General features: G+C 47.7%; 1 protein-coding gene across 3 annotated transcripts in view; it reads right to left on the bottom strand.

The window, feature by feature from the left end:
- CSMD2 (CUB and Sushi multiple domains 2) overlaps positions 1-26,350 on the bottom strand; it is a 232,004-nt gene that overhangs the window by 162,711 nt on the left and 42,943 nt on the right. For all 3 annotated transcript variants that reach the window (XM_040651777.2, XM_015297825.4, XM_046903586.1), the window contains 2 exons: positions 15,667-15,861; positions 8,677-8,884 (listed from right to left, as the gene is read on the bottom strand). In XM_040651777.2, coding sequence (XP_040507711.1) covers positions 8,677-8,884; positions 15,667-15,861 — 403 coding nt within the window. The remainder of the gene's footprint in view (positions 1-8,676; positions 8,885-15,666; positions 15,862-26,350) is intronic.

Below are 26,350 nucleotides of genomic sequence, written 5' to 3'. Positions count from 1 at the left end.
TGTGACTTCCAGCCTAATACACCGCACAGCCTTGTAGGAAGAGCCCCGTTGTGAGTTAATTGAGATCTTACAACTTAAACACTCGGAGGAATCAGAACCTGGAAGTGTTCTTTGCTCATTAACTGGCTGGTAAAGAATCTCTCTGTTTTAAAGAATCAATAACTTACTTTTATTCACAGCTTGATTTTAATGTGACAAAAAGGCACCAAGTTACTCAAACGCTACCAGCATTATCTGTGGTGAAGAGAGCAACAGCTTGCTTCTTTTAAGTCCATCTTGCAACAAAGCACAGATTGAGCATTACAGATCACTCCTCCATCTGCACAGATCTGAGAGGCAGCGCATCCTGCCACCCTTGTTAGCTCTGATTTACATCACAAATCGCTGCAGTAACAAACTCGTCCTCTGCGTGCCCCCTGCAACACCCAGCGCGGTGCAGCCCCGCTTCGAGGATGCTATAGCTAATATAGCTTAATTAAGTGCTCCTCTATTTCCCTCTCTGTCCAACAAGGTAACGCACTTAGCGCAGATAATGCCTGTTGACCTTGCACTTCTTGGTGAGAGGCGTCTTCATTCACATTCAAGTGAAGATAATGAACACATCTTCAGCAGCGCACCACTCCCACTGAACTGCAAACCCATCTGCTTCTCTTATTTGATAATGGTTACCAACCAAAGCCAGGTGCAAAGTTATTAGAAGTGCAATTAGAGCAGCAGTTTGACAGACCCAATTTGGTTTTTCCCAGAATTTATCATTTAGATGGATAAAATAAATACCCGCTCGCACTCTTTCCAACCTCACATGAAGGCATGACAGGTATGTTCAATCAGGCAGACAGATAGGTGAGGCTTGCAGTTCTCCAGGGGGTGATGCATAAAATAAAACAGAATACGAGCTGCATGCTTAAAATACTAATTCCTCTTCCCCTGGAAAAATAAAATGTTCATCAGACCGCTGTTCAGGAGACCACAACTGCTGGTTAAGGGAATGTTAAATATACTCCATAAATCACCACCTGACGTGCCCAAGTACATTTTCCATCATATACTGCAAAAAGTGTTCTGTGCTTCCAAGAAGAGCGGATGACAAAACAGGGTATGCACAGAAATCTAAATAAATAATCAAATGGGTACCTGCATGTGGAGCTCCCGGGTGTGGGAGACATCACTCAATGGCAGCAGGAAATCAAGTGCTGGCTGCCCCCTCCCAGCTGCCCATCATTGCCCATCAGTGCCCATTGCTTTGTTTTCACGACCTGCCCTACTGGCCACATCTTGCAGCTGAGGGTGTTAACTCCTTTCCTGGGTGCGTGCATGGTAAATACCACTACTAATGGGGGATGCTGTTACACAACAGGCTAGGAGGCAACAGCCTTAAGTTGTATCAGGGGAGGGTCAGGTTGGATATTTGGAACAATTTCTTCTCAGAAAGAGTGGTGCTGCAGTGGCACAGCTGCCCAGGGGGTAGTGGGTCACCATCCCTGGGGGTGTTCAGAACCATGGAGGTGTGGCACTGAGGGATGTGGGCAGTGGACATGATGGGGTGGGCTGGACTTGGTGATCTTAGTGCTCTTCTGTAACCTTAATGATTCTACGATCCTCTGTGCATGAAGAGAACCTGCCTTACATTTTAAGAGGTAACATGTCCTAAGACCACCTCATTCCTTTAGCAATCAATGAGGAGCCCACCAATACTGAATGGAATACGACCCCACAGCAAGCACAGCTAAGAGAAACCCAACTGTAATCCTTCCTGACTCACATGCCGGGTTGCACCCCATCACACTGAGGGCTCAGCAAAGCCTCAGCACCCAGTTTTGCTGGGGTCCCTGGGTGAGCCTCCTCCTGCTGCCAACCAAGGCAGTGAGTGGTCTTGAGGGCTTCAGATCAAGGGGTCTGTGGCGCTGCTGAAGTTGCCCATACAGCAGAACTAGAGCTGCATGGAGGTAAAACCTCCCTTTGAAGCAATCTGCACGGATGACCCCAGCATAGCCTGAAGGCTTCCAACTACAGAACCTGTCAAGTACTTGAAAGCACTGCCAGAATGTCAAAGCCAGGTGGGACTTTTCTAATTTTACTCTTTTAAAGCTGCCTTCTGCGTGCTTTGCTGCTGTGGGTTTCTCTTCTCTTCCCCATGCAGATCCATCTGCATCTCTGCTCTCAGCACCCGACTGACGTGCACCGCGTCAGAGCCGACTGCTCCCTGCTCACCTATCAGTCCTGATTTCCAAGTGTCTGATCAGATAACAACCCCGAAATGGAAGCATCAGCCTGAAATTAAACAGACCGTAACAGCATTCATTGAAAGCAGAAGTGAAGAGTCACTTTTTGTGAGGAGATGAGCATCTCCCATCTGCGCTGCAGGAGTTCAGCGTGGCAGGAGCTCACCCAGAGCACAGCCACAGCCAATGGCCCTACGCATGGATGGAGCAGGTTGGTCAGCAGTGTTACCTTCCCATCATGGTGCAGCCACTGTAGCTACACAGAAGTCCAACTGGCAAGGAAACAACCAGCGTTATCCATAGTTTGGATGAGCTTGCTACTCTTGCAATCAATAAAGAGCATTAATGACCCATCCCAAGCACTCCACTGCTTACAGTAGTAGGGGCTCAGCACAGCCACAGCACATCCTCACTCAGCTGCATTCAGCTTCAGCTCAGTATGAGTTTACTGGCAGAGCCCTGACTCATAGAATGGCCTGGGTTGAAAAGGACCACAATGATCATCTTGTTTCAACCTCCCTGCTGTGTGCAGGGCTGCCAACCACCAGACCAGGCTGCCCAGAGCCACATCCAACCTTATGAACCACCGACGGTAACCTCAGCTGCAGGCTGGCTGCCCTAGGAAAATACAGAGCTCCAGATCTCCTGAGCAGCAAACAGCCCAAATGCAGGGAGGTAAGCAAGGCCTTCCCAAAACTTCGGCATAAGAAGTAAAATAGTTCCTTCTTTTTTTCTGGCAACTTATTAGAATCAGATCTTGCACAAAAAGGAGAAGTGCCAAAAGCAAAGTGAGCACTGGCATCACAGCGCATCCAGAATATATTACTTTGTCCCTTTGGACTTAATTAGTTGAAATTTATGAAGAATGACACCCATAAAGATGTTAAACATTAACAAAACTTCTGTTAACTTGCTTCAAAACGAAGTTTAATTGCAACTTCTGTTTTGTACATATTCCAGGGCTGCAAAGCTTAACAAGTACTTCATTCCTTCCACTGAAGTGTTACATGAAATTTGTGCTGGAAGTCCACAGTTCCTTACAAGGTCTAAGGAAAAAAAACAACCATCAGTGACATTGATGCTGACCCCTAATATTTGGCTGAGATCTTCCTATTTCTGAAGTTGGTTTTTATTCCCTGGGGAGCAGAGGGGGCAGGGCAGGGCAGTAGGAACACATTGATTTAAAACCAATCCTATCGCGAGAGAGGAAACATGACAACGCAGACACCTACAGACAGAACGGTGTTGGTTTGAAGCACGCACAGCACCCAGGATTGGGCATCACCCACTCCAAGCAACCCCCATCCCAGATGGGCATTTGGGGCACGGCTATGGGACTGATGCCATTCCTATCTGCTCCTACAGCGCAGTGCCCACAGGCTCGTTTCAGAGCTCCTTGGTGCCAGCTTCCAGCCTGAAGCACTTGTAGTTTTTCCCTTTCAAGAAGAGCTGACTTATCAAAACCAGGTTTTCCTAACAGAAAACCACAAGCTAAGCCACATTATTATAATTGAAGCAATTAATTACTTTTATGCCTTTCTTTTTAAGAGATCTTTAATGCAGGTAATTCTGACTAAAAGCTAATTTGAACCGCTCCATCATTTAAAGGACGATTACAGAAATTAATTTGGAAAGCACAAAACGAAGACAAAAGGGGAAAAGGAAAGCAGAGGGAGAGATGGGCAGCTGCCCGTGCTGCAGCATCACACCCAGCCCTCGTCCCAAAGCACACTGATGGCTGATGGAGCACTCAGGTCCAGCACAGCCGTGTTTGCTGGCACACAGCACTCAGTGCCGTGCATCAGAGCCCACACCCAGGTGCTCCGGGCTTCCCCTCAGCACCGAGCTGAGCACAGATGGGGAAATACAGCCTGATGAATGCAGCTTCAACTGCTTTACGTGGAAGTGAGCTTGTTTGCATTGATTACACCAGAGGCAGCGGCTGGGATCGCGATTTGCCTTGTTCCATTTGTACGTGCAGCAACTGCCTTTAAGAAAAACCACACATTGGTGGAGAACCACAATGGCTCCAGTCCTCCAGAGGGCTGGAAATCGTGGCCATCAGACGTTTGCTGCTGACAGCGTTCTGCCTATTACTAATGCTCCGCTATTTACCGATGTCCTGGCACCTTCCTGCTCCCTGCCATAAATCCAGCTACAAAGAGGTCCCTGCGAGGAGGAATCCAAACACCCCATGTTGTACGGCAGCCAAGTCTGTCACAAACAAACTCGGTGTGAGCTAAAGAGATCGCGACCCTCCATGACAAAACAAAATGTCACCGACGGGATGAAGCAAAACACAGCTGCCGCGTGAACCCCAAACACATTATTTCCGTCCACCATCCGGGCTCTCAAAGATGGATGAGATCTCAGCACACAAAGCATCCGAGCCATCAAGAGGCGAGATATTTATATCAAGTGTCTGCTTTTAATAACTGATATTCCTAGGCTTACAGCGAGCAGCACGAGATGGGAGACGCGGCGGTGCCAGGATCTGTCAGCAGCACCACCTCCCAGAGGGAAACACTGGATGTGAAGCACAAACAGATGCCAAGGTGGAAGAACACGCACACAACTCCCATGCTGCTCCTATGGCCCACAGCAGAAAGCAGTCACACTTCCTCCCGCTCAGCTCCATCCCACGCCGGGCTGGAACAGCCTGCCTGCTCCCTGCCTCTCCATCCGCCATCGATCCCTGCCACGGCACCCTTATCTATTTTTTAAGGCAGCTCTGGTCTGCAGTAAGCAACCAACGGGAACAGAAGTCAATTTTCTCTGTTTCAGGTGAAAGGTTGTTATTCAACGGGCAAAGGCCTCTGGGGCTCTGCTGCAGCTATCACATTACAGCTGTGTGGCTACGGCAAAAAAACATACTTGTATATATTTTTGTACTCCATTGAATTTGTCAAGACATATATTATAGATATGTCAAGATATAAGCATATAGAGCTTGACAAATTCAATGGACTAGCTCTGAGAACACACTTCATAATACTTAAACTTGAATAGTTCTTCCACCTCCATGGCTGCAGCTCTGGCAGCAGCTCTGCTGCTCTGGGATCTTTTGCACCATTTCTGCAATGTTTCACAGCTGTGGCTGTTGGTGACCTCTATCTTCTAAGGGACACCGTTACCCTGCCCAAACCAACCTGCCCAGAGAGGTGGTGGAGTCATCGACCCTGGAGGTGTTCAAGGAACGTTTGGACGTTGTGTTGAGGGATGTGGTTTAATGAGAACTATTGGTGATGGGTGGATGGTTGGACTGGGTGATCCTGTGGGCCTTTTCCAACCTTGGTGATTCCATGATTCTATCCTGAAGACGACTTCCGAGAACTTCTTCACTATACTTCATGCACTGAAATGTTTCTAGAGAGAAGTGGAAAGATTGGGTTGGGCAGATGGGTATGACCTGAGGGTTATCAACGTGAAAATAGCTGACTTCTCCACAGCCTGAGCTTATGGAAACCATGGAAAACGCGATTCTTCCCCAACTTCAATGAATTAACACACAACAGAAATTAAATGGAGCCATAGTTTGATCACAGCATGGGACACACTGCCATCAGACATCCACAACCAGTTCAAATGAGAGCAATCTGAATTCGGCACCAAACAGAACCCACATCGGCTGCGACTTCCCCTCCAAGCACACGACAAAGACTGCAGAGGGGGAACACGTGGATGGGTTTGTGCTCTCATAAGAGAGGCACAGCTGCCGAGAACCGAGGGAGGAAAACCCAGAAGGCAAAGATCATTTGCAATGTATTTTGTGAAGCAGATGACATATGAAAACAAAGCGCGTACATTCTCTATCACAACCTGGAAACACATGAAAGCAGCTACAAAACAAGTCCACGAAGAAGCCCCGGAACAAAGATCTTTGGAAGCAGCGGAGCAGCTGCAGAGGTGTCTCTGCTCCTTCACTTTGAAGCTGTAGATAAGGGCAGGCAGTGGAAAACATGACTTATCAGCTCTGGCAGGCAGATTTTGACATTCAAATCCAATTCCCTCAACATGGTGAATTTCTCCGCAAAGTGAGACCCTCTGCACACGCACATCTTAACCAACAGCGGGGATCCTTGTGCACAGCGTGATGCATGCTGGCTTCTGAGCAAGAAAGGTGAGCCGAGCCACACAAGACTCCCCCCAACCACCCTGTGTGATCCCAACAACATCTACTGCAGAGACAGCTGCTGGGTGCACCTCGGAGCAAAGCCAACCTGCCACCTTCCCACCAACTGCTGTCCCAATGCTTGCTCCAAGTGGGAGAGCTGCACGTCCCACCACCATAGCCCAGGAGGAGAGTTGGAGCGCAACCATTCACAGTAAAATTTCCCACCAAAGGCAGCCTTAAAGCTTTTGTAGAATTTCTAATTAAAAGCACTACAAATTGTTTAACAGAACAAAAAGAAACTGAACGACACCAGTCAAATAATGCAATCTATTTCCAGATCCTGACCAAGAGGTAATTGACATTTACATACGGATTTCAAAAGCCATTTCATACACACTTCTCATTCGTTCCCATTGCAATGGGAGCCAAAGCCAGCTCCATGTGCTGAGTGAGCTCCCATGGAAATGCTGTCATTACATACCACTCCGGAGCTCAAAAATGGATGTGAATTATATGGAACTCAATGTTGTTTGTTTGTGTACATCTCAGGATGGGATTAAAGCTATTTATAACGCTGAAGAAATGAAATATTCAGCTGCGAGGTTCTTCAATAGAATGGTTATCTGGCTGCAAGTCTATCTGCCTATTACCAATAATTAAAACTAGGTCTTCATAGAGGGGGGAAAAAGGGCTTTTAGCTCTATTTTCAAGCTGAATCGTATCAACATGTTTAAAGAGGAGATATGAGCTCTATTTATTCCTCCTATGGGCAAAAATTATTACAAAAAAAACGGGGGAAAATGAGTCATCTGAATTTAATTATCAGGCTTGGAGTTGTGAAGGCCAGCTTTGAAAAATGAGATTTAAAATAAGGCACGCTGTAATTCTGCTTCTGGGACTGAAAAGTTGACTTTGAGGACAGCAAATGAGACCCCTCCGAATTGGTTGGTGTGTATCGGCTATTGGGGCTGATGGTTGGACTTGGGACCTTAGAGGTGATTTGAGCCTTAATGACTCTCTGACCCCACTGCGCGGTGCTGCAGGAATGCAGGATGAGCCCCAAAGCCCCAAGGTGTGTTTTGGGGTTGTCCTGTTCAGTCTTCTGCCCTCCCCGTGTGTCTGCCACTGAAACTTAAAGGGTTTCCTTTCCAAAGGCTCATCTGCCATTTCTGAACTTCCACCATGGAGTATTTAGGGGCAGTTTATTAATTATTTCCAGCAGGTTCCCTCTGACAGCCATTGTTCTGTTTCTGATATGACAAGACAGGAGGCTGCACTGGCAACACCTCCAGGCTGAATAATGCTTCTTAACTACTTACATTCATCTTTAGCACATAGCACAGACGACTGATCCTCCCTGCAGTACATAACGGCTGGGATGTAACAGGGCCTTGAAATATTAATGCATGCTAATAAAAACAGTTTTGTTTTTTTTTTCCCCATGAAAACACCAACATCTGATTTTCAACAGGGTCTCGGGAACAGTAAGCAATTGGAAGATGGTAAACGGTTCCCTCACATTAATACATCCAGAACATTCAGTTCCACGCTATCAGGCAAGTACAGATTACTTAAATAAACATTATTTGTGGCAGTGAGAGAATCCTCACAAATGATGGCAATTTAACTTCCCGTGGATAACCCCAGACAACACCTCAAACACTTCGGTTTTCCCATCCAAGGATGCTGGGTCTAAGCTGACCCCCTCTCCTTTGCTCATGGTTTGGGACTCAACCACAGAGTGCAGCCCCAGCGCTGCTGGCTGAGCACATAGGAAGCAATCTGCCAAATGCCCTTTGTGAGCCCTCGGCTTTGTCTGGGCAGCTCTTGCATATGAGAGGAAAAAAATCCACGCAGCATTTATTATACATAAAAGCAGTGCTTCTGAAAGCATTGCTCAAGCAAACTTAATGGAATGCAAGAGGTATTGAAATTCCACGCACAGCCGCGTGGCTGAAGAACAAACTGATCCGCAGAAACATTTGCCAGGGGTTCATTAGCAGTAAAGTCAACTTGTCAGCAGCACATTTAGCAATAATCAGAAAACAATCAAGTAAAAACGTTGTTCTGAGCGTGGCAATGTTTGAGATGGGTTTCTTGGGTTTGATTGCTGCAGCTACACTGTGACACCCTACAGTGGAAGTTTACAGCAGACAATGGTCACCACGAGGTTCACCAAGCAAATAAAGGCGTCCACAAGAGTCCCATCAGAAGGCAGCAACTAAACCTGGGGGTCACCGGGAACCACCCCATCCCAGCACCAACTCTGAACATGCCATGAAAATTCAGCTGCTCATATAAGACAATAAGGACAATAATTAAACACGACCAGAAACCTACCAGAGCGAAGATCCCTCCGTTCCAGCAACCTCTAAAACGTCGTATCCATCTTCCAGCTGAAAATCCATGAACACCAGGGCAATCGTGTCTCCGGGCTCAGCGAGAATAGTCCACGTGCAGTCTGCATTATTGCCATACTCCAAAGGAAAGTGTGGGCTGGAGATAATCCCGCTCTGCCCCCTCAGCGTCCCTCCGCAAGCATCATCAGCTGCAAACAGAGAAGGCAACTTATGACGTTGTGCTGAAATGCACAAGCAGTGAGTCAGAAAAAAAAGCCCAAATGCAAAGCATGTTGCATCCAACCTACTCTTCTGTAGTGGAGTACTCTTCTGCATGTTGCATCCAACCAACTCTTCTGTAGTAGAGTTGGATGGTTGGTTTGGATATTATTTGTATGCCATGTTCAGGATAAGAGAAAACGTACTAACAGCATCCTCTCCCTTTCTGTTGTTTCTTTGCTTTGTTATTTTTGTGGTGCTTGGTTTGTAGTTTTAAGAAGCAGTGCTGATTGGTACGGATCAACGGTTAAATTTGATGGCAACAATCAAACAAGCAGCAGTGTACAAAGCCTAGCATCAGATCAGCAGAAATCAGAGCAGACCAGAAGCAGCCGACCCAACTCTTAAAAGCTTTGAGCCTCCCCGAGCAGTGCTCCCTGGGCCCTGGAGGAGCAGAAGGAACCTCACACCGCCTGCTTTGCACACCTGCACTGACTGCGGGAGCAACAGCATTGCACAGAGCAGCGTTCCACCAAGCAGCACCTGTGCACAGCATTTTTCAAGGGCAAGGGCAGCATTCAGGCTTGCTGCAGGACAGCTATCTCGATTGATCAAAAGCTTTCTTAAAAAGCAAAGTGTTTTCCATTCGACTGATAAAATTCTGGCCCTTACCCATGCCATCAAATACAGATTGATAAGAAAATCTTTGCATTGAAAATTCAGACACGTCTTTGTTGAGTGGCTTTTGGGAGAAGCATGGGGTTTTTTTTTACTACACAGTATTAGGAGAAAGATGTTGAGGGATGCAAAATCCTATTAGGGCAGCCAGTCTGTCTCCTTGCAAGTGCCAGCTTATTCCTCACTGCATGCTTACCGTGATTTGTTCAGTCTAATTTTAACCACCCCAATGGCGGAGCTGCTGCCGCTCCATGGGGAGGTTGCTGCAGCCCGATGTGTCTGGCTGGCAGGATGCTCAGCCCTCATACTATTGCCTAAGTTTTTGTTCCATCCCTTGTTTCTAATTGGGCTCCTAGGAGTTGTTTTCTGCAGCTTTCCTCCCATCCGTGCAGTTAGTGAAGCAGGAGGAGAGCCATCAAGAGTTCCAAAGGCTGGGAGCAGCAGGTTGGTGGCTTTAAGGAGCTTCCAACCCAACCCACAGAGATGTCAGCAGCTCCATCAGCAAGAGGAGCATCTCCAAGGACTGCAACATCAGCACCCAGGAGTACAGGCACTGTATTTAGTGAATCTGAATTTAACAGAAGGGATTGGAGAATCTCACTGCCCTGCCTTACGTGTCTTGGTTCCTGTTTTTTTAAGGTAATGGGTAGTTACCAAAATCAGTGCCAAATCAGAACAGTTATTCAGAAATCAAGCTGTGACATCTCCTGGATGTGTACTGATCTCTTCTCTGCTGCAGGTTCTTTCATTTTTGCAACCTGAATTCCATTAGCAGGAGCTATTAGAGCAATTAAAGGAGGAGGATCTAAGGAAAACACGGGCATGAAGATAAAGGAAGCCAAGCACGAATTTGACTTGCATCAGAGCAACTCATGGCTTCCCCACCTACAGCATCAGCCCGGAGTTTGTTTGGCGCGTCACTCAGAAAAGCCTGTTAACCTTACATGTGTTACAGAGCAGCATTTCTGATGCTTTAGTCAAGGAGCTCGGGGCTCTACAGCATAAACACTTCCTTTTATTACCAACATGAAAAAAAAAAACCCTTCAGAACTGAAATTTAACACAGGTGGGAATATTTGCGGACCCGAGGACAGAGCAGGAGAATCCCAAGGGCAGCTCAGGAGGCTTTCAGCCCTCTTTGGGATGCAGTGCTTTGAGCACAGCTCAATCAGCAGGGCTGTGAGCTGCTCCCCTTCCTCAGGGCCATCTGCTACCCCAACACAGGCCGGAGGCACAGGCTCCCAACCATGGCCATAAGTGGGGGGAGCTGGGGCAGGCGGTGCTCTGTTGCTTGGAATTCAAAGATACCCGTTTGCTTGCTTTTGTTTGACTTGCTTTGCAGTCATGCTTACAATGAATTACATTACTGGTATTGGTATGGACACCAAAGTGCAACTGAAACCATCATGTAACAGCAGCCAGATGATCTCTCATCTAGTTCAGCTCTCCATTCAAAGCAGGGTTGATTTTCAGGCTAGATCACATTGCTTAGGGCTTGCCACAACACACTGTTGGGTTCCTGCTGATGCTGGAACCAAGTCAAACCCAGGAAACCCTTCAAACTTTGACACAGGATTCGCACTTGAACCTCCAAATGCGGCCCTTTCCAAAAAGTGAAAGAGATGTTTGCAAAGCCCTCTTCTCCTACAGAATAGAGTGAAAATGCTTTTAAGAGGATGAGTGGTTTCAACCAAAGAGGATCAGCATAAATCACCAGTTTACTGTATGTTCACGTTTAATATCTCACGAATGAGATCCCCTGCAAATACGAGAACAAAATACATGCAAAGAAAGATTCTTAGCCACTGATCTCTTCCAGGCCACGCGTTTAACTGCTGCTTCAGCAACGCACTGAGATCTGAAGGCCATGTATTCTTCACATACCTGCCCCACTGGGGCTGCTAACGCCAACTCCACGTGTTAATCAGCCCCTGCAGGCACCCACTCACAACATCTCTGCACATAAAGCCCTGCACCACCATGGGACACCCACAAGCAGCCCAGCATCTGGACATGAGCCCCGTGGCCTCTGCATTGGCCAAACGAGCTGTTCCTCTGGTGCTCATGCACTCTCACAGCCCAGGTCGACAAAACCCACAAGCACACCCAAGTGCAAACCCCTGTTGCTTTTGCAAGAACCTTTTCCTCCAGGCAAGTTCTCAGCCACGTTTATTGCTGGGGTCCTGGGACTCTGAGGCAGCAGCTGCTCCTGTGTAGAAGGAGAAATAGGGACTACACTAAAGAATTTTGACTCAGTGCTGTATTAGAGATTTGCAGAGCTTTCTACCATTAAAATATGTTCTGCGATCTTCTAAAAATCTTCTTGAACAGCCACTCAATTATTTTGAGCATGGTACAATCTAAGCAGCTGTTGGAGTTATAAGAAGACAGACCACTTTTAATGAGATTATGCATATTTGATACTCTTAAAATGTAGCTTTGCAAATGTTCTCAACTTCTCAGCTGGCTTACTGAATTCTTACTCAGACGCCTACCAGAATCATAAACCTATCAGTTCTGCTTAAATTCAGCAAACAATCTGGGCACGACTTCTCTCCACATGCCTGTAAGAGCTGCAGAAGCACCACCCTGTCTCGTTTGCAATTAACTGATCCAGGTGAAGGTTGCTCCTTCCAGGTCTGCTGGGGTTGTGCTTCCAGGTAGGACTTGGAAGGTTCAGTTTGAGACTCCATTTAGACTATGTACTAGGCCCGGTTTCCTTCTATAGCCCTGCTGAGAAGGAACTGGGAGTACCGGTGGATGGCCATGAGCCAGCAACGTGCCCCAGAAAGCCAGCTGTGTATGGGGCTGCATCAAAAGCAGCATGGGCAGCAGGGTGAGGGAGGGGGTCTCAGAGGGGTGGTGGTCTCCTCCTCCCTGGAGACATTCAAGGTCAGGCAGGATAGGGCTCTGAGCACCTGATGGAGCTGTGGGTGTCCCTGTTCATTGCAGGGGTGGTGGACTAGATGGTCTTTAAAGGTCCCTTCCAACTCAGATGATTCAATCCTATGTATATAGAAAACAGTAAAGGATGTGACATACAGGATGCAGTAGGGAAGCCATACAATACCCTGACTCTACAGATGGGATAAATGCCAGCTCAGTTCAGAGCTTGGAGCAGCACCAGGCTCACTGAGGACGTCCAGTGCTCGAGGTGTGTCTGCAGGCTGCCCATGTGCTCCCAGGCAGAGCCAAACCTCTCCCCCAGGACCTGCCATGGGCACATCAGCACGGAGATGCCACTCGCTGCTGCTTCAGTGCTCCCAGAATGAGATCACCACAGTTTTAGTCCTTCCTGCCACATAAGCAAGAAACATAATTCACCAGAGCAGAGCCTGTGCCGAGTGATTTTTAGCTCAGAGTCCACGAATCAATTCAGATATAACTGTGCTTTCTAAACCACCAGGGAGCCACAGCACCACTACTTCCATTGGTCTCTGCAGAGCAGTGCTTCACCACTCCACTCCTGCATCTGGGATTCCTTCCTGCTTTCCTTTCTCATTAGCAATACACTCATCCCTTAGAAAAACAGTGCTTCTAAACTGAGAGATGGGTGAAGGGGTGCAGACAACTCATGAAGACGGAGCAGCTGAGCCACAGCACTCCCCTCCAAGCACTGCTGCCCTGGCACCGCCGAGCTCCAGCTTCTCAAATGCATTCATTTCTTATTCTTTTCCTACCATGCATTTCTTTGCATCTTTGATTATTTCAGTGCACGAGGACTGCAGTGGAGACAAGGCTATCAAAATATAGAACAGGATGTTACAGAGAGGAAAGCAGGTACAAAGACAAGAGCATAAAAGAACCAGGGAGAAGGTATTGATCAGCATGGCAGGAACCCTCCTGCTGGTTTCTGCACTTGTCTCCCACCTCTGCCCTTACAGTGGGAGGGGAAGAAGCAAAGGGCATCCCCACACTGAATGTGGTGACATCAGACAAGTCTATTCCCCAGACAGCTGCTCCCCACGCTGTAACACCTGCTCAGCTAGAGGGCATCTTTCATCTTCATTTGTCTGAACGACCCAGCAGCACGACCCATCTCCAGCCTGGTTACAAAAGAAAACACACATTCATTCTACAAACGTTCAGACACAAATCACCAGTAAGCCAATATGGGCAGGATTAATTACAAGCTATGCAAGCCACAAAGATCTTCCATCTCCCAGGCAAACACACGTTCCTCTTCAGGCAGTAGCTTTTAAAACACGACTCTCCCTGCTGCAGAAGGCACTCAGTCTGCCTGCCTGTCTCTTCACCCCTTGCAACAACGGAATTCTGTACCACCAGTTTATCAGCCAAGCACCAACGCCTGACTGCTGGAACCACTTCTGGTAGAAGGAGTGCAGCTGCTTTTCAAACCCAGCAAGTCAATTTGCAGATTGTCTTCGCTACTTTCTGCCTTCCTGAGACGAGATATAAATGTTACATGAGAAGTTCTCCAGTTCCTGCCTCCAAAAAAAAAACACCGTGGAAGTTTCAGTGCCAGCTTTGAAGCAGCAGGATCCAATCTCTCAGGAAGGAGTGCTGCACCTCCAGGAGCCCGCAGGCACGCAGCACCACCAGCACAGCTCAACAAGCCAACGCTTCCCTGAGATCAGAGCAATTCACACAGCACCGTTTCAAGCACCATAGAATTTAATATTCCTTCATTCTGAAGTACATCAGATGCCTCCATCATCGTGGCTGGATACAAGATTGAAACAGTGGTGTTAAAATTAAAATTGAGCTTGGCAGTGCAAGACAGAAATGTGGAGATGGTCCGTACTCCATCTGCAGCAGGGATCAAAATTACAACCATGGCAACCTTCACGTTTCAGCACTTCAACACCTGTTGGGGTCAGAAGTTAATCCCTCCCTTATTGCAGGCTACTACACAAATACCTGAATAATAGCTGGGCCCCGGGAAGATGGCACGCTTCCTATGGAGGAGGTGAAGGATACACAGATCCGTTCAAGCACGGAATCCGCTGCCTTCTAAAAAGGCCACTGCGTTGCGCGCTCTCGAAGCTGAACGCAGGCACACCTACAAGCCCTTCACATCTGCTTTTGTTTGTCTTTAACTTCATTGGTTTGTTTGTTTTTAAGGTGACAGCGAGTCCTGGTTCAAAGGAAAAGCACAGACTCCAAGCAATGACACCACGGTGCCAATGGCAGCTGTCCCTCTGCAGCACAGCGCGGCTGGGTGAACCTTCACTGCTACGACGCCCTTGGCTCCAAAGCAGCAGGTGAGCACACAAGAAATGCACCTCGCAGCACACATCCCTGCTGTGTAACTCGTCCGAGAAAGCATTAAAAACATGCCAAGCAAACAATATTTGTTCATTTTAAATTCAAGATTTACGCCACAGCTTAGAACTGCTAATTGATTGCACAAGCAGAGTCAATAAAAAGAATCAATAGAAGATGCTCTGCTGAAGTACACAAGGAATTGAGGGGAAAAGACTTGAAAGCAGCAGCAACTGTTTTGGTGAAACAACACAGATACTCGTGTATTTACAGCCTCTTCAGTCCCTCGTGGCTCCAGAGGATTAGCAGGAAGCCTTCCGTGCTGATAAAGGAACCAAAGCTGTGCTGCTGCCCATCCCTGCCCAGGCATCACCCCCTACCCACCTCCCCTGCTGGAGGCTGCAGCCCACAGCACATCTGCACAGACTCCCTTCCCTTTACAGGCACAAAGCCTGCTGAAGGGGAGCTGAGCTCGACGTGAGGGAAGAGCAGAAAATCCAGTCTAAACTTTCCAATATTTGATCCAGAAAAACGCACGGTCCCAGGAAGGTGCCTTATTGCAATGGACAATCAGCTGCTGCTTGGTTGGTTTTTTGGGCCTCTATTTAAACAAAGAAATCGGAGCTAAAGCAGCGGTGCGGCATTTTGAATACTTTGAGCACTTCATAACCTTCCCATTAGTCACCCAAATCCTGGCAGCTTTAGGGAATCCAATAAAAAGGACCCTCAGTATTAACTACATCATGTTTAGCTTTCAACTCTTTTAAATCAAGCTTACGCTCCATGAAGTTCTTCCCAACCCGAAACAGCCCGTTAAATCCCCCTTCGTTGCGCCATGCTGCAGAAGAAGGGAGGGCACTTTCTTTACCTCTGCAGAAGGGGAGAGGAAAATCCCAGGAGGCTCCGTTCTCCATGCTGGCCTGGCACGTGAGCAGCGCGTGGCCCTCCAGGAAGAAGCCGGGGTTGCAGCTGTACCTCACTTTGTCCCCGATGCTGAACGTCGTTCCCTGCTGAACACCGTTCTGCAGCCTGCCTGGGTTCCCACACGTGTGACTGGGTAGAACTGCCAAAGGAAGGTGATTCTGGTTAGGGACGGGGCAGCAGAGGAGAGGCATTGTCGGGGGGGGGAGGGGGAATGCAGAACTCGTCTCCAAGTGAATGTATCGCTTCAAATGTAGGAGCAAATAACCATACAACTGAATTTGCTAAGCTGGTGATGGTCGCCATTGCGTGGGCAACAGTGAGGGAAAGGAAGGACTCGTCTGTAGGGATGTGGGGTTGGCCCTCCTGCCCCCAAACCCACCGCTCTGCTTCCCACTTCCCCTCCCGGACCTGAACAGTTCTATGCTCAGCAATAGCTGCACATCAGAGCAGCAGTGAACACGCAGACTTTGCAATTGGGCGATGCTATGGAACACGTCAGATGGGCTGAAAAGCAGTGCAGAACTAATGTTTCATTTTCTGTAATGATACTCAAAGCCCCAATTTAATTAAATTACCAATGTCACTTAAAAATATATATATATAAAATGAACCCAACTCTCGGTTTTATGCTTCGTTCCTTTAAAATTAATGACTAGAGCTTCGCTATAAATAAAAATCTATCACTTTTAAAAGTCATTCTAACACTTTCTGCTCCCCAGTTAATGAACTGTGTAGAATCAGACAACCCCAACCTGCACCGTATCTTAAAATCATACTTGAAAAACAGGATCTCATTTAAAAATCCTGCTTCATTTGGCTGCCTTAACTAACTAACATCGTGCTGCGTGACAGGCAGCACACACGTGCTTTTGGGGGAAGCAACATTAACTCCTTGGTTGCTTTGGATTCAATGGGGCTGCTAAATGAGTTGATTTTTGTTTGTATAAGAGACACCGGTGCACATCTGCAGAAGACAAAAACTTCAGCATCGTGAACCAAAAACCTCCCCGCACAGAGGCTGGTGCTGTTTCCAGGTTAACATCAGCAGCAGAGCCAGCTGCCACGTGAGGATGCTCAGTCGCATCATCAGCCATGCAGGAGACCATTCCATCACCCCAAACGTGAGCTGGTGGTGTCCCCCTTCCCCTGTGCTCTTGAGAAAGCCCAGCTGCATTGAAGCCCCACAGCAGATGTCAAGGTGGGAGCCCAAGCTCCTGGGGTGCCCCTAGGAGCCCAGCATGGGCTGCAGGTGCCTTGGATTTCGGGCCAACCCCAACTCACCAAGCCGGGGCAACAACTGTGTTGGCAGCAAAGGATTTGCAATTCTACTCCAATGTTCCTTAGAAGAGATAATATTATTGCTCATCCTTGGCTGCCTCTAACAGCCAGACTCTGATTGCTTGAGAGATTAATAGAACTGTATTATTTACATCAGATGTCGCACAGAATAATATTATTAAAGCTTTGTCTTACCCATTTACCAATTCCACTGTAGATTAGTAGCACGGATTTTTTTCATCCCCATAAAAGCTTTGTTCCTGGCAATCAACATAATATTTTCCAGTGATTGTATGGAAATGAATGCAGCCACAGACCAGATTGGTGCAGATGAATAGAATGTCCTGTTAGTCATTTTGTAGTGAAGTCTGTTGCTTTCCATGATGAATATAGAACAGTTTATTTTATTTGTCTTGATTTGAAGGGCTGCCAAACCCTTACCTTATTTTATGTCAGAGGAAAGGAAATGGGGTTATCCTATTGCAGTTGCACCTCATCAAACCATAAACACCCGTGTCCCAAGCACTCCCTAAGGTGACACTGCAGAGGAGCCCTGGCCATGGGGTAATGGCAGCATGGACTGAACAGGCCCTGAGCTCATGAGGGCAGGGGGGAACCATGGCTGTAATTGCCCCAAGAGCCTGAAAACCGCTAAACAAACTGGAAATGAAACACCACACTGGATAAATTTCCACCACCCAAACACACAAGCTGTTAAAGAGCAGCCAGAGCTGACAACCATCAGAAGCTTCACACCATTCCCTGACTTCCACTTTGAACCCCATTTGGCTTTGCCCTTTTGTGAGAGGCTCATCCAGGATCGCTGCATTGGAAAGTCCCAACATCAGAAGCTCTCAAATCCTAGCACTCATCAAGCCATGCCTCCTCGTTCCAGTTCATTCGAAATTAATTAGTAGTTTTTAAGTCATTAGACGTGACTCAACGCATCCTTGGACAGCATCCCACCATCAAGATAAATTCAGGCTAATTACATCAGCCTTTCCTAAAACCCCGCGGGCTGTTTTTTGTCAGGAAAAACAGGCAAAAGACCCAGCGTTGCTCCCCATTCTGCTCATCACACCGATACGACTGAGTTACATTACCAGTTCAGGTGCTTTCAAATAAAAACTCAAACCCATCCCTACTTCGCTCACCATTCAGAGGAGGAATCCTCCCTGCTTCCTTTCGAATTAATCTGCAGCTCTATTTCCTCTCTGTATTGTTTGAATATAAACTAACCCCAACATTTAACACATCCAGCTACCGCATTCCAGTCTATTACCCTATTTACATAGCTAAGAGAAACAGTTTTATTGCTTGAATCATCTACGGTAGTTTATGACAGATATTTCAATGCTATCATTGTTGTAACCTTGAAATCTTATCAAGGAGCACAACTTTTACGATATGAGATCATACATCATCTCCTCACTCAAAACTGATTTTCATTCCTGAGCTTAAGAAAAAAGCAAAGCAAGCCAATGCCAGAGCAGGCACTTACAGCTCCTGAGCGCAGCTACCACAGCAGGAATAATTTATAAATCCCCATGCAAGGATGCTGCGTAGACAAAGCAAAATAACAAAACCGTTGACCTAAAGCAGTTGGCTCAGCCAACACTGATTCCCAAAGTTCATCTCCAGTGTGCCTTTGTAAGGTCTCTATTTGGCTGCACTGCCCAAACGCAGGGTGGGTGGAAACCACGGCACCCAACCCCAGTGATGGGCACTCAGTGCTGGGCAGCGTTCCTGGCTGCTGCGTTGGGTACCTTCCCAGAAACCTGAGGACAGCAAAGGATTCTTTAAGCAGAATGGATCCCAGATTTCCATCACACCCCAGAAAACCAACTGCAGCCCCACATCGCATTGGCACAGAACCCACGGCCAGCACAGGGGTGAACTGCAGGGGGAGGTGGGGGTCCACGAGGAGCACCTTTCTCTCCCCTTCTGCCCATAACTGTGGGGCTCAGTACCACAGGGATCCTCCACCAACCTCCAGAATCTCCCACCAGTGTTTCAGTGCAACCTGTTTTAGCTCCCAAGAGTTGTAACCTTCAGAATACGTGTCCAGTATGTGTTACAGAAAAGGAAATAAATGGTATCTTCTTCATTTCATTTTATCCTTTTTTTATGTCATGATTCATTTCCAGTACTGCCAACAGAGATAAAGCTAAATGGAAACTATTTTTTCCCTCTAATATTTCTTTGTTCACTAAAAAACAGCTAGATAGTTACTTCTGGATAATAACAGACCAGAATGATTCATCATCCATCTTCTTTGCAGTAGTAGTTCTAGGGCTTTTTTGGAAATTCATTTTCAGTTTTCAATTTCCCTTCCTGCAATGCACTACAGCAACCCCAGCACAACTTCCCGGAGCATCGAGAGAGCTGAGAGTGCTTCAGATCTGATTAATCACCCCGCTGCAGAAATGGCACAAGATTCAAGACATGAAAGCAATGAGATCACGGTGGACACAGCAGTGAAGCCCCTGCCCATACTCACAGCACCCAGCAGCCACCACCAGCAGCAGCCCTCCTCCCTGCCCTTGGGGCTCCCAACGCATATCATAGAATGGCCTGGGTTGAAAAGGACCACAGTGCTCATCCAGTTCCAACCCCCTGCTATGTGCAGGTTTGCCAACCATCAGACCAGGCTGCCCAGAGCCACATGCAGCCTGGCCTTGAATGCCTCCAGGAATGGGGCATCCATCAATGGAAACCAGCTCAGAACCATGCATTTCTGCATTTATCTTAACCTGTTTCGGGGTGGGATGTGTCTACTCTCCTCATTTGGGGAACTGAGAACGGAGCTGGAAATGAGCTCACAGGCACGGAACACCCAGGAAGAGCTCAGGATTAGGATCAGGAACTTAGGCTGTATGCCTGCCCCTCTAACGCCCACTGACCAGGTTAGCCCAACTGCAGAGCTGCTCAATGTGCCACCCCACTGCAAACTGTGTGAACACAGCTGGGTAGAAGAAAGCTGTTATTTGCACCTCGGCTCTCTGCAGCACCAAATCGAAGGTTTGAGTTCACAAAGCACACGACTCTCAGGACTAACATGTGTGACTGCAGAGCTGCAGCAAGCAGGGGTCCCTGCAGCCAGGACTCACTGCCACTCACTGATGCTTTCAGCTCTGTGCCACATCTTGCTAAGCTCAGCAGAGGACACCTGGCCAGCACGGCAGCATGGACACAGAAGTCCTCTGCTGGGCCCTGGCACATGCCCAGGTCCTCTACCCCCACCCCAGCCCAGGATGCTCTCCTGCATCCGCAGCCTCATCAGCAACCACTTGAGGACGTGCTCATCTTCGTGAGCATGCTCCAGCCCTGCTGCTTCTCCGTGCAGCAACACTTGAACGCAAGCTTAATTTAAAGCGCGCGGTTAAGTGTTTTGCTTAGCAGGAATGGATTTAAGTGCATGTTTAAAGGCTTCGTTGAACTGGCATTTACCAGCTGCAGAGCAACCTGAAAAGACTTCTCCCGGGAGCAGGAGGGTGGCTTTGCATTTGGGTCCCCTCTTCCTCCCTGAACTAAGGTTAACCATTCCCAGGGAGCCAAGCAGAGCACCTGGGGAGAACTGGGAGAGGCCTGGCCCGCTCCTATCCAGACACTGGGTGCCAGTGTTGATCCGCTCTGCGTTTTGCTGGAGACCATCCCTGCACGCAGAACAATCTTTGTTCCGTTAAAAAAAGCCACTTCCAACTTTAGAGCCTGCATTGTTTATCTGTGTATTGATCTTCTCTGGCTATTGGCTGATTACCCAGAAACAGGAACTGTAGCCAACTACATCTGTTCCAATAAATATCTCATAGCAGCAGTGAGGCGCCCACCCCTGGGCATCACCCCACGGTGCCCGGGCTGCCCCTGGGCCCTGCACACTCACAACCCCACTGTCTTCTTTCTAGCAGCTCCCACCCCTGCACCCAACCCACATCAGCAGCTCTCTGGAGCCCTCAGAGGACCAACCAGGATGGCTTCTGCAGGGAGCAAACCACGTAAACCCTCAGCTGTGCCCATTTCCCCAGGAGTGGGGCCAGAAACGCCTGTAACTCACGCTTCCAGTCCACCTACATCAGATGTCCAACAAAACCAGACCAACCTAACCATGCTTAAACCACTTCATCATTGATTTTCTAACTTATTACCTTTACAGCCCTGTGTTTTTGTACTTCTTTAGGAAGCCCTGCTACTCAATGCTGCACAATGGCCAATGCTGCAGGCACGACAAACTGGGACAACAACCTCAGAGCAGCACATCAGCCAAGCCAAGAGGTGAAATTGCAGCTCATGGGGAAACGCCCTTGAAAGCTGGAAAGGTGAAATATTACACTGCTGAGAAGTAGTATAATATAAGTAGTATAATAGAAGAGTCAATAGTAAAAGCAGCCAGGACTGCTGAGCTCAGTGCACACCCCGCTCACTGATAACCAGCACACACAACTTGAAGATGATGCCGTAACAGAGCTGCATTAATCATGAAGCCTTCTGCTTTCTAGCACTAGGGGTGCACCACTAATTTGCAGTTGTAAGTGATTAAGCAAAATATGTGAAGGTGATTTTATCCTCTTCTCTGGAAACAAAGCTAAAGTGATCTTGTTATGACCAAAAAAAAAACCCCAAAACCAGGCCTAGGGCTGAGTCCTGTCTCCTAAATTCACAGGTGCCTATCTTGCAGAATTTGCCACAAGCAGTATTTTGCAAGCTCTGCAATAACATGCACTCACTGCAAAGAACAAGCTTTTAGCCCCATGTGGGACCTCCTCAGTGCCTACATTTCTTCAGAAGTGTGAATGATTCTGATTTCAGGTCCTTGTCCATCTGTTACACATGGCTGGCTGCCATGCAGAACTGCCCTTTCCCCACGCACACATCCCAGCCTATGTCATGGCCACTCAAAGGGCACTTACACAAGCTGACATGAAGGCAGGCAGGGAAGGCAGCGGTGGCAGTGCCCTTAAGACCAATTAAACCTCAAAGCCACCCCACCACCAGCCAGAAATCACAGCTGACATGACCTGCAGGGACACGGACAGCACTGCTGCCACGTTGGATCACGGACATCACTTCAGAGACCTTTTTCTGGTGTGGGTGTTTGGGAGGGATGGAGAAGCGTTCTGTCACTGCGACGGCAACCAAACATCGCTCAGATCTCAGCCAGAGAAACACCTCATGGCTCTCACTGCACCATCAGCAGAGTGACCCAGCTCTGGTTCCAGTTAGGGAAAACAAGGCTGGGATGCAGGGAAACCTGCAGAGGCCCACCTGCCAGCAAGGAACGGTGCTGCCCTTCTGTTACACACAGCAGAAATGCCCCTCCTTCACTGCGCCCACTTTGCTGAGCACAGGTTGGGCTGATGGCCATGCAGGATGCTCACCTAAAGCCAATCCTGAGCAGTGTGATGGACAAACACCTCAAGGAGACCTCACATATACCAGGAATTGATACAAAGAGGTGTTAGAAATGAAGAATCCACAAAGATGTGCTGCATGAAAGGCATCTGTTGTATAAATATTGTCATGGAAACAATACAAGATTGCTTTAAAGGACACTCAGAACACACTAATGAAAGAGAGAGGACTGGGAACCTGGGGAATAGGATTCCGGAGTCTCAGAATCTGAATCTTGTCCCATCACAAGGAGCAAACCACTGCGCTGATATATTAAAGGTGAACGTTTGGGCCTCGGCATTACAAATCTGCTCAGAGGAAGATCATTCTGGATCAGTTCAAATGTAACCACACATCCAAGAAGGTGCGGATGTCCGACCCTCTCCAAGAGGAAAAGGAGAATTTGCACAGCTGATGTGCCACTCAATACGTGACGTGCAATTCAACCTAAAGAAAAACCCCTTTTCTCCATGGATGTGCATCGGGCACTGAGAGGAAAAGCACTGGAGCCAAAGTGACACCGGAGTGGAGAAAATAGGGTAAAAAGAGGAACCAGAGGGGGTGATGTGTTGGCCTCATACTCCGCAGTCACTCACTAAAACTTTTAAGAGATCCATGCAGTGGACTTTTCTATGACTGCTGCCCCAGCCTTCCCTACAGTAGCTGTGCTGAAGCAGATATTTTTAGGCTGAAGTCCTTTATGAGCTGTTCATCTTATTACTGCTTCATTCCATTCATTACATTTTTAATCATGTCCAAACAACTGAGCTATTAAATAAATTCCAAAGCAGAGCAGCAGGCTGTGGCTTATGCAAGCTAAAGATCTGAGCGGCAGCAGAAAAAAGGCTACTTTGGTTGGGGATTAAACCTTCCCATTCTTAAAAAGCACAAAGCAACCGCTGGACTCAACTGCCACATATTCGGGATTATGGCCAATTCTCAGTCCTGTCTCCTGCTGACATCTTAAAAGACATTCAGGACATGGTTTGCTTTTATAGAACTTACAGGCCTACCACAAAGGAGGGAGAAAGTTATATAAGTATCCTTTCAGTAATGAACTCCACGCCGTAACGCTTCTGTTGGCCTCCACCAGAGCAACCGCCGGGGTAACGTTTGTTCAGTGCAACACTGGAAGCTTCCCAGACACTGCTCGGACAGCTTCAGCATCTCATTCGTTGTTTTGAAGGGAGGAACCCCAACCTGTTGGGACCACATGGAGCACTGCACCCCGTCCACTGCTGGCAGCAGCGGCTGGAAGGCGGCAGTGATGGTTAAAGACATCCAGCAGTTCCTCTGTGAACACAGCAAGGATTGGCTGAAACCAGGGAAGCTGCTGTACAGCAAGTCAGAAGAAAACCATCACGAGATCAGAAAAAAACCTGCTATTGGCCTAAGCATATTTATTTCTGGTACCATCATGCAGCTCCTATGGAGGCAAGGGATGCATCTTCCCCTTACAAACCACAGTCCTTGGGGTCAGCAGAGCACAAGGGTATGAGCCTGGATGCATTCACAGCGCAGACAACAGAAGGATTAACAACATATGGCATTTATATGGTACTTTTATAGGCTCAAAGCATTGTTCAGGTATTACCTGCCTCCCAGGGTCAGCCAGGAGGGAACTCCATTCTGAATTAGCTCTCATGGGATTTCTGATAATGGATGCTTCACTTATGGGAGGAAAAAACCACAAAAATAGATCTGTTTGGGGAGCAGCACAGCCTGCGTGCTTTCACTGCAACCTGCAGTCTCAAATGAGTAACATTTTCTCAAGCTCTGAAGCTCTCCTTCTAATTTGATTTGTGCACGGAAGGTTGTGACAGTGCACACAGAGAGGTCAGGGCTTCCTTTAACCTGCATCCCAGACCCCAGGTCAGGCACAGCACCAACAGTTGGAAAACTCACCTTCTGATACGTAAACGAAGCGACCGATTTGAAAGTCACTGAAACAGAATGAATAACACAATTTTTTTTGCTCCCTTTCCCTGCTACAGATGCTCTTTGAGCTTCCAAAGGCACAGCAAACAAACTGCCCGGCTGTCACTCAGACAGCACCTGCAAAGGGTCCATATCTGCACAGGGACCCTCCCTGAGCTGCGTGCTGCTGGCCCAGGCTCTGCTTACTGAGATGCAGAACTCCTCCATCCAACTCCGGTTGCTGCAGCTCAGTGCACAGCACTCATTCCTGACTCCTCTCCATCTCTGCATGTCCTGAATTCAGCAGGCAGCCCAGGGCACCACCACGAAGCCAGGAGCAGATGAGGGTGCTGGAGGACAACTCAGGATGAACGCATCCAAAAGAGCACATATGCACAACTTTGCCGTACATTCACAGTAGAGCACAACTGCTAATGAGATTACGGTATGAAATATGCTCCCAAAAACTCATTTTCCTCCCACTGTGTGTTTCTGCAAGGCTGGTCTAATTTTATAGGATGAGAGGTTACGTGGGAGGAACACGATAATAGTGAGATCAGCGACAGCAAGCCATTTTAATTAGCATAAAGGTTCTCTGTGTTAGTTGGCAGGACTGAGGAAGCACTGCAGTGTCTGGAAGGTTCATTTCAAGGTAGTTCTGCAATCCGGATCTCAGCAGCAAGCACTGACAAACACACCAACGGGAACTCCTGGCACAAACTGCACTCCCGGAGAGCTATAGGTAATGTTGGTATTACTTCATGCCACCCCTATGGGGAACGCAGGATCCTCCACGCTTCAAATAGGTTGTTTTCTTAGGAATTAGTGGGCTTTAGAAGAAAATAAATCAATCCCCTCGATTTCAAACCACAGGTTATGTTCTAATGAAATCCAAGACGCTTTCAGATCTCAGTCTGGGCAGGGCTGAGCCTTGGGATGCTCCCACACCCCGAAGACCAATGGGCAGATGTCTTCGCCCACCGTACATCCATGAGTATGTGAAAGACTAATCCTCTTAAAAAACAGACAAATAAGGAAAAAAATGCTCAGAAAGAGCCTCTTCCCACAGCAACAAGCTCAGCATTAGCATGAACCCATGACTGTATGCTTTTTTATACCCACCTCCTTCTTTTTTCGAGCTTTTTATGCTAAGCTGGAAGTTTCCAGACATCCCAATGGTTTATGGAAGCGATGACAGAACTGCCAAACTCCCCCCTCCATCCTCCACTGCTGATCATTGAGAAGATGGGCCGTAACACCGAAGCAGCAATGGGTATTTATATCTCCTTGGCAGAAAGAAGCATTTTGAGTGAACTCTCACGTCTCCCAGTTAGAGATGGATGCAAAGAGGAGCTGAGGATCTTCGTTCTAAATACTAGATTGGTTTTTGTCTCCTTAGTAACAAAGGCAACTCTTCTCCCTGCTTTGGCACATCTCAACAGACCGAAGGGCCAGAAGTTGATGCAGGGTGTTGGGAGGGGATTTCTCGAACAGAAAAGCATTGTGGTGGGATGTGCATAGGAGAGGGCTGTGATCTGCCAGCCAGATTCAGTAACGCTCAATGCAGAAATACCTGGTTACGATAACCTGAACCATCGGAAGACAGACATCAGATTTACACCAACGTGATAAAGCAGTGCTCATTGCCAACGCTGTAAACTCCATTAGTAAGCTCAGGACGAGCTGTTATGGAGGCAGCACGAAGTAAAGCTGTGTGAGAGTGGGGCTGATGGGGCGGGGGAAGCCTCAGAGAAGGACAAAGGGATAAATCCAAGTGCTCAGTGATATCTCTGCAGATGAGATCTCTGTGAAATCTCCAAGATAAAGCACAGCACAGCGCTTCCCCGGAGGCAGTCGCCACGACTTTATCAACTAAGTAGTTATAATTTTCATGCAAATAACAAGAATAATCAAATGACTATCACAGCTGTGTCAGCCTGGAGAAAACACCATCTCCGAGCCGATCAAAGCAAGCAGCTGACCTCACAGCGTGCACGTTTGAGATGCTATCTGTCCTTCTGCAGCTCGTTTGCTTTGGTGGGAGC

The sequence above is a fragment of the Gallus gallus genome, chromosome 23 (genome assembly GCF_016699485.2).
Source record: "Gallus gallus isolate bGalGal1 chromosome 23, bGalGal1.mat.broiler.GRCg7b, whole genome shotgun sequence".
Taxonomy (NCBI): Eukaryota; Metazoa; Chordata; class Aves; order Galliformes; family Phasianidae; genus Gallus; species Gallus gallus.
The sequence above is the reverse complement of the archived record's forward strand: the minus strand, read 5'-3'. Positions and strand labels throughout refer to the sequence as shown.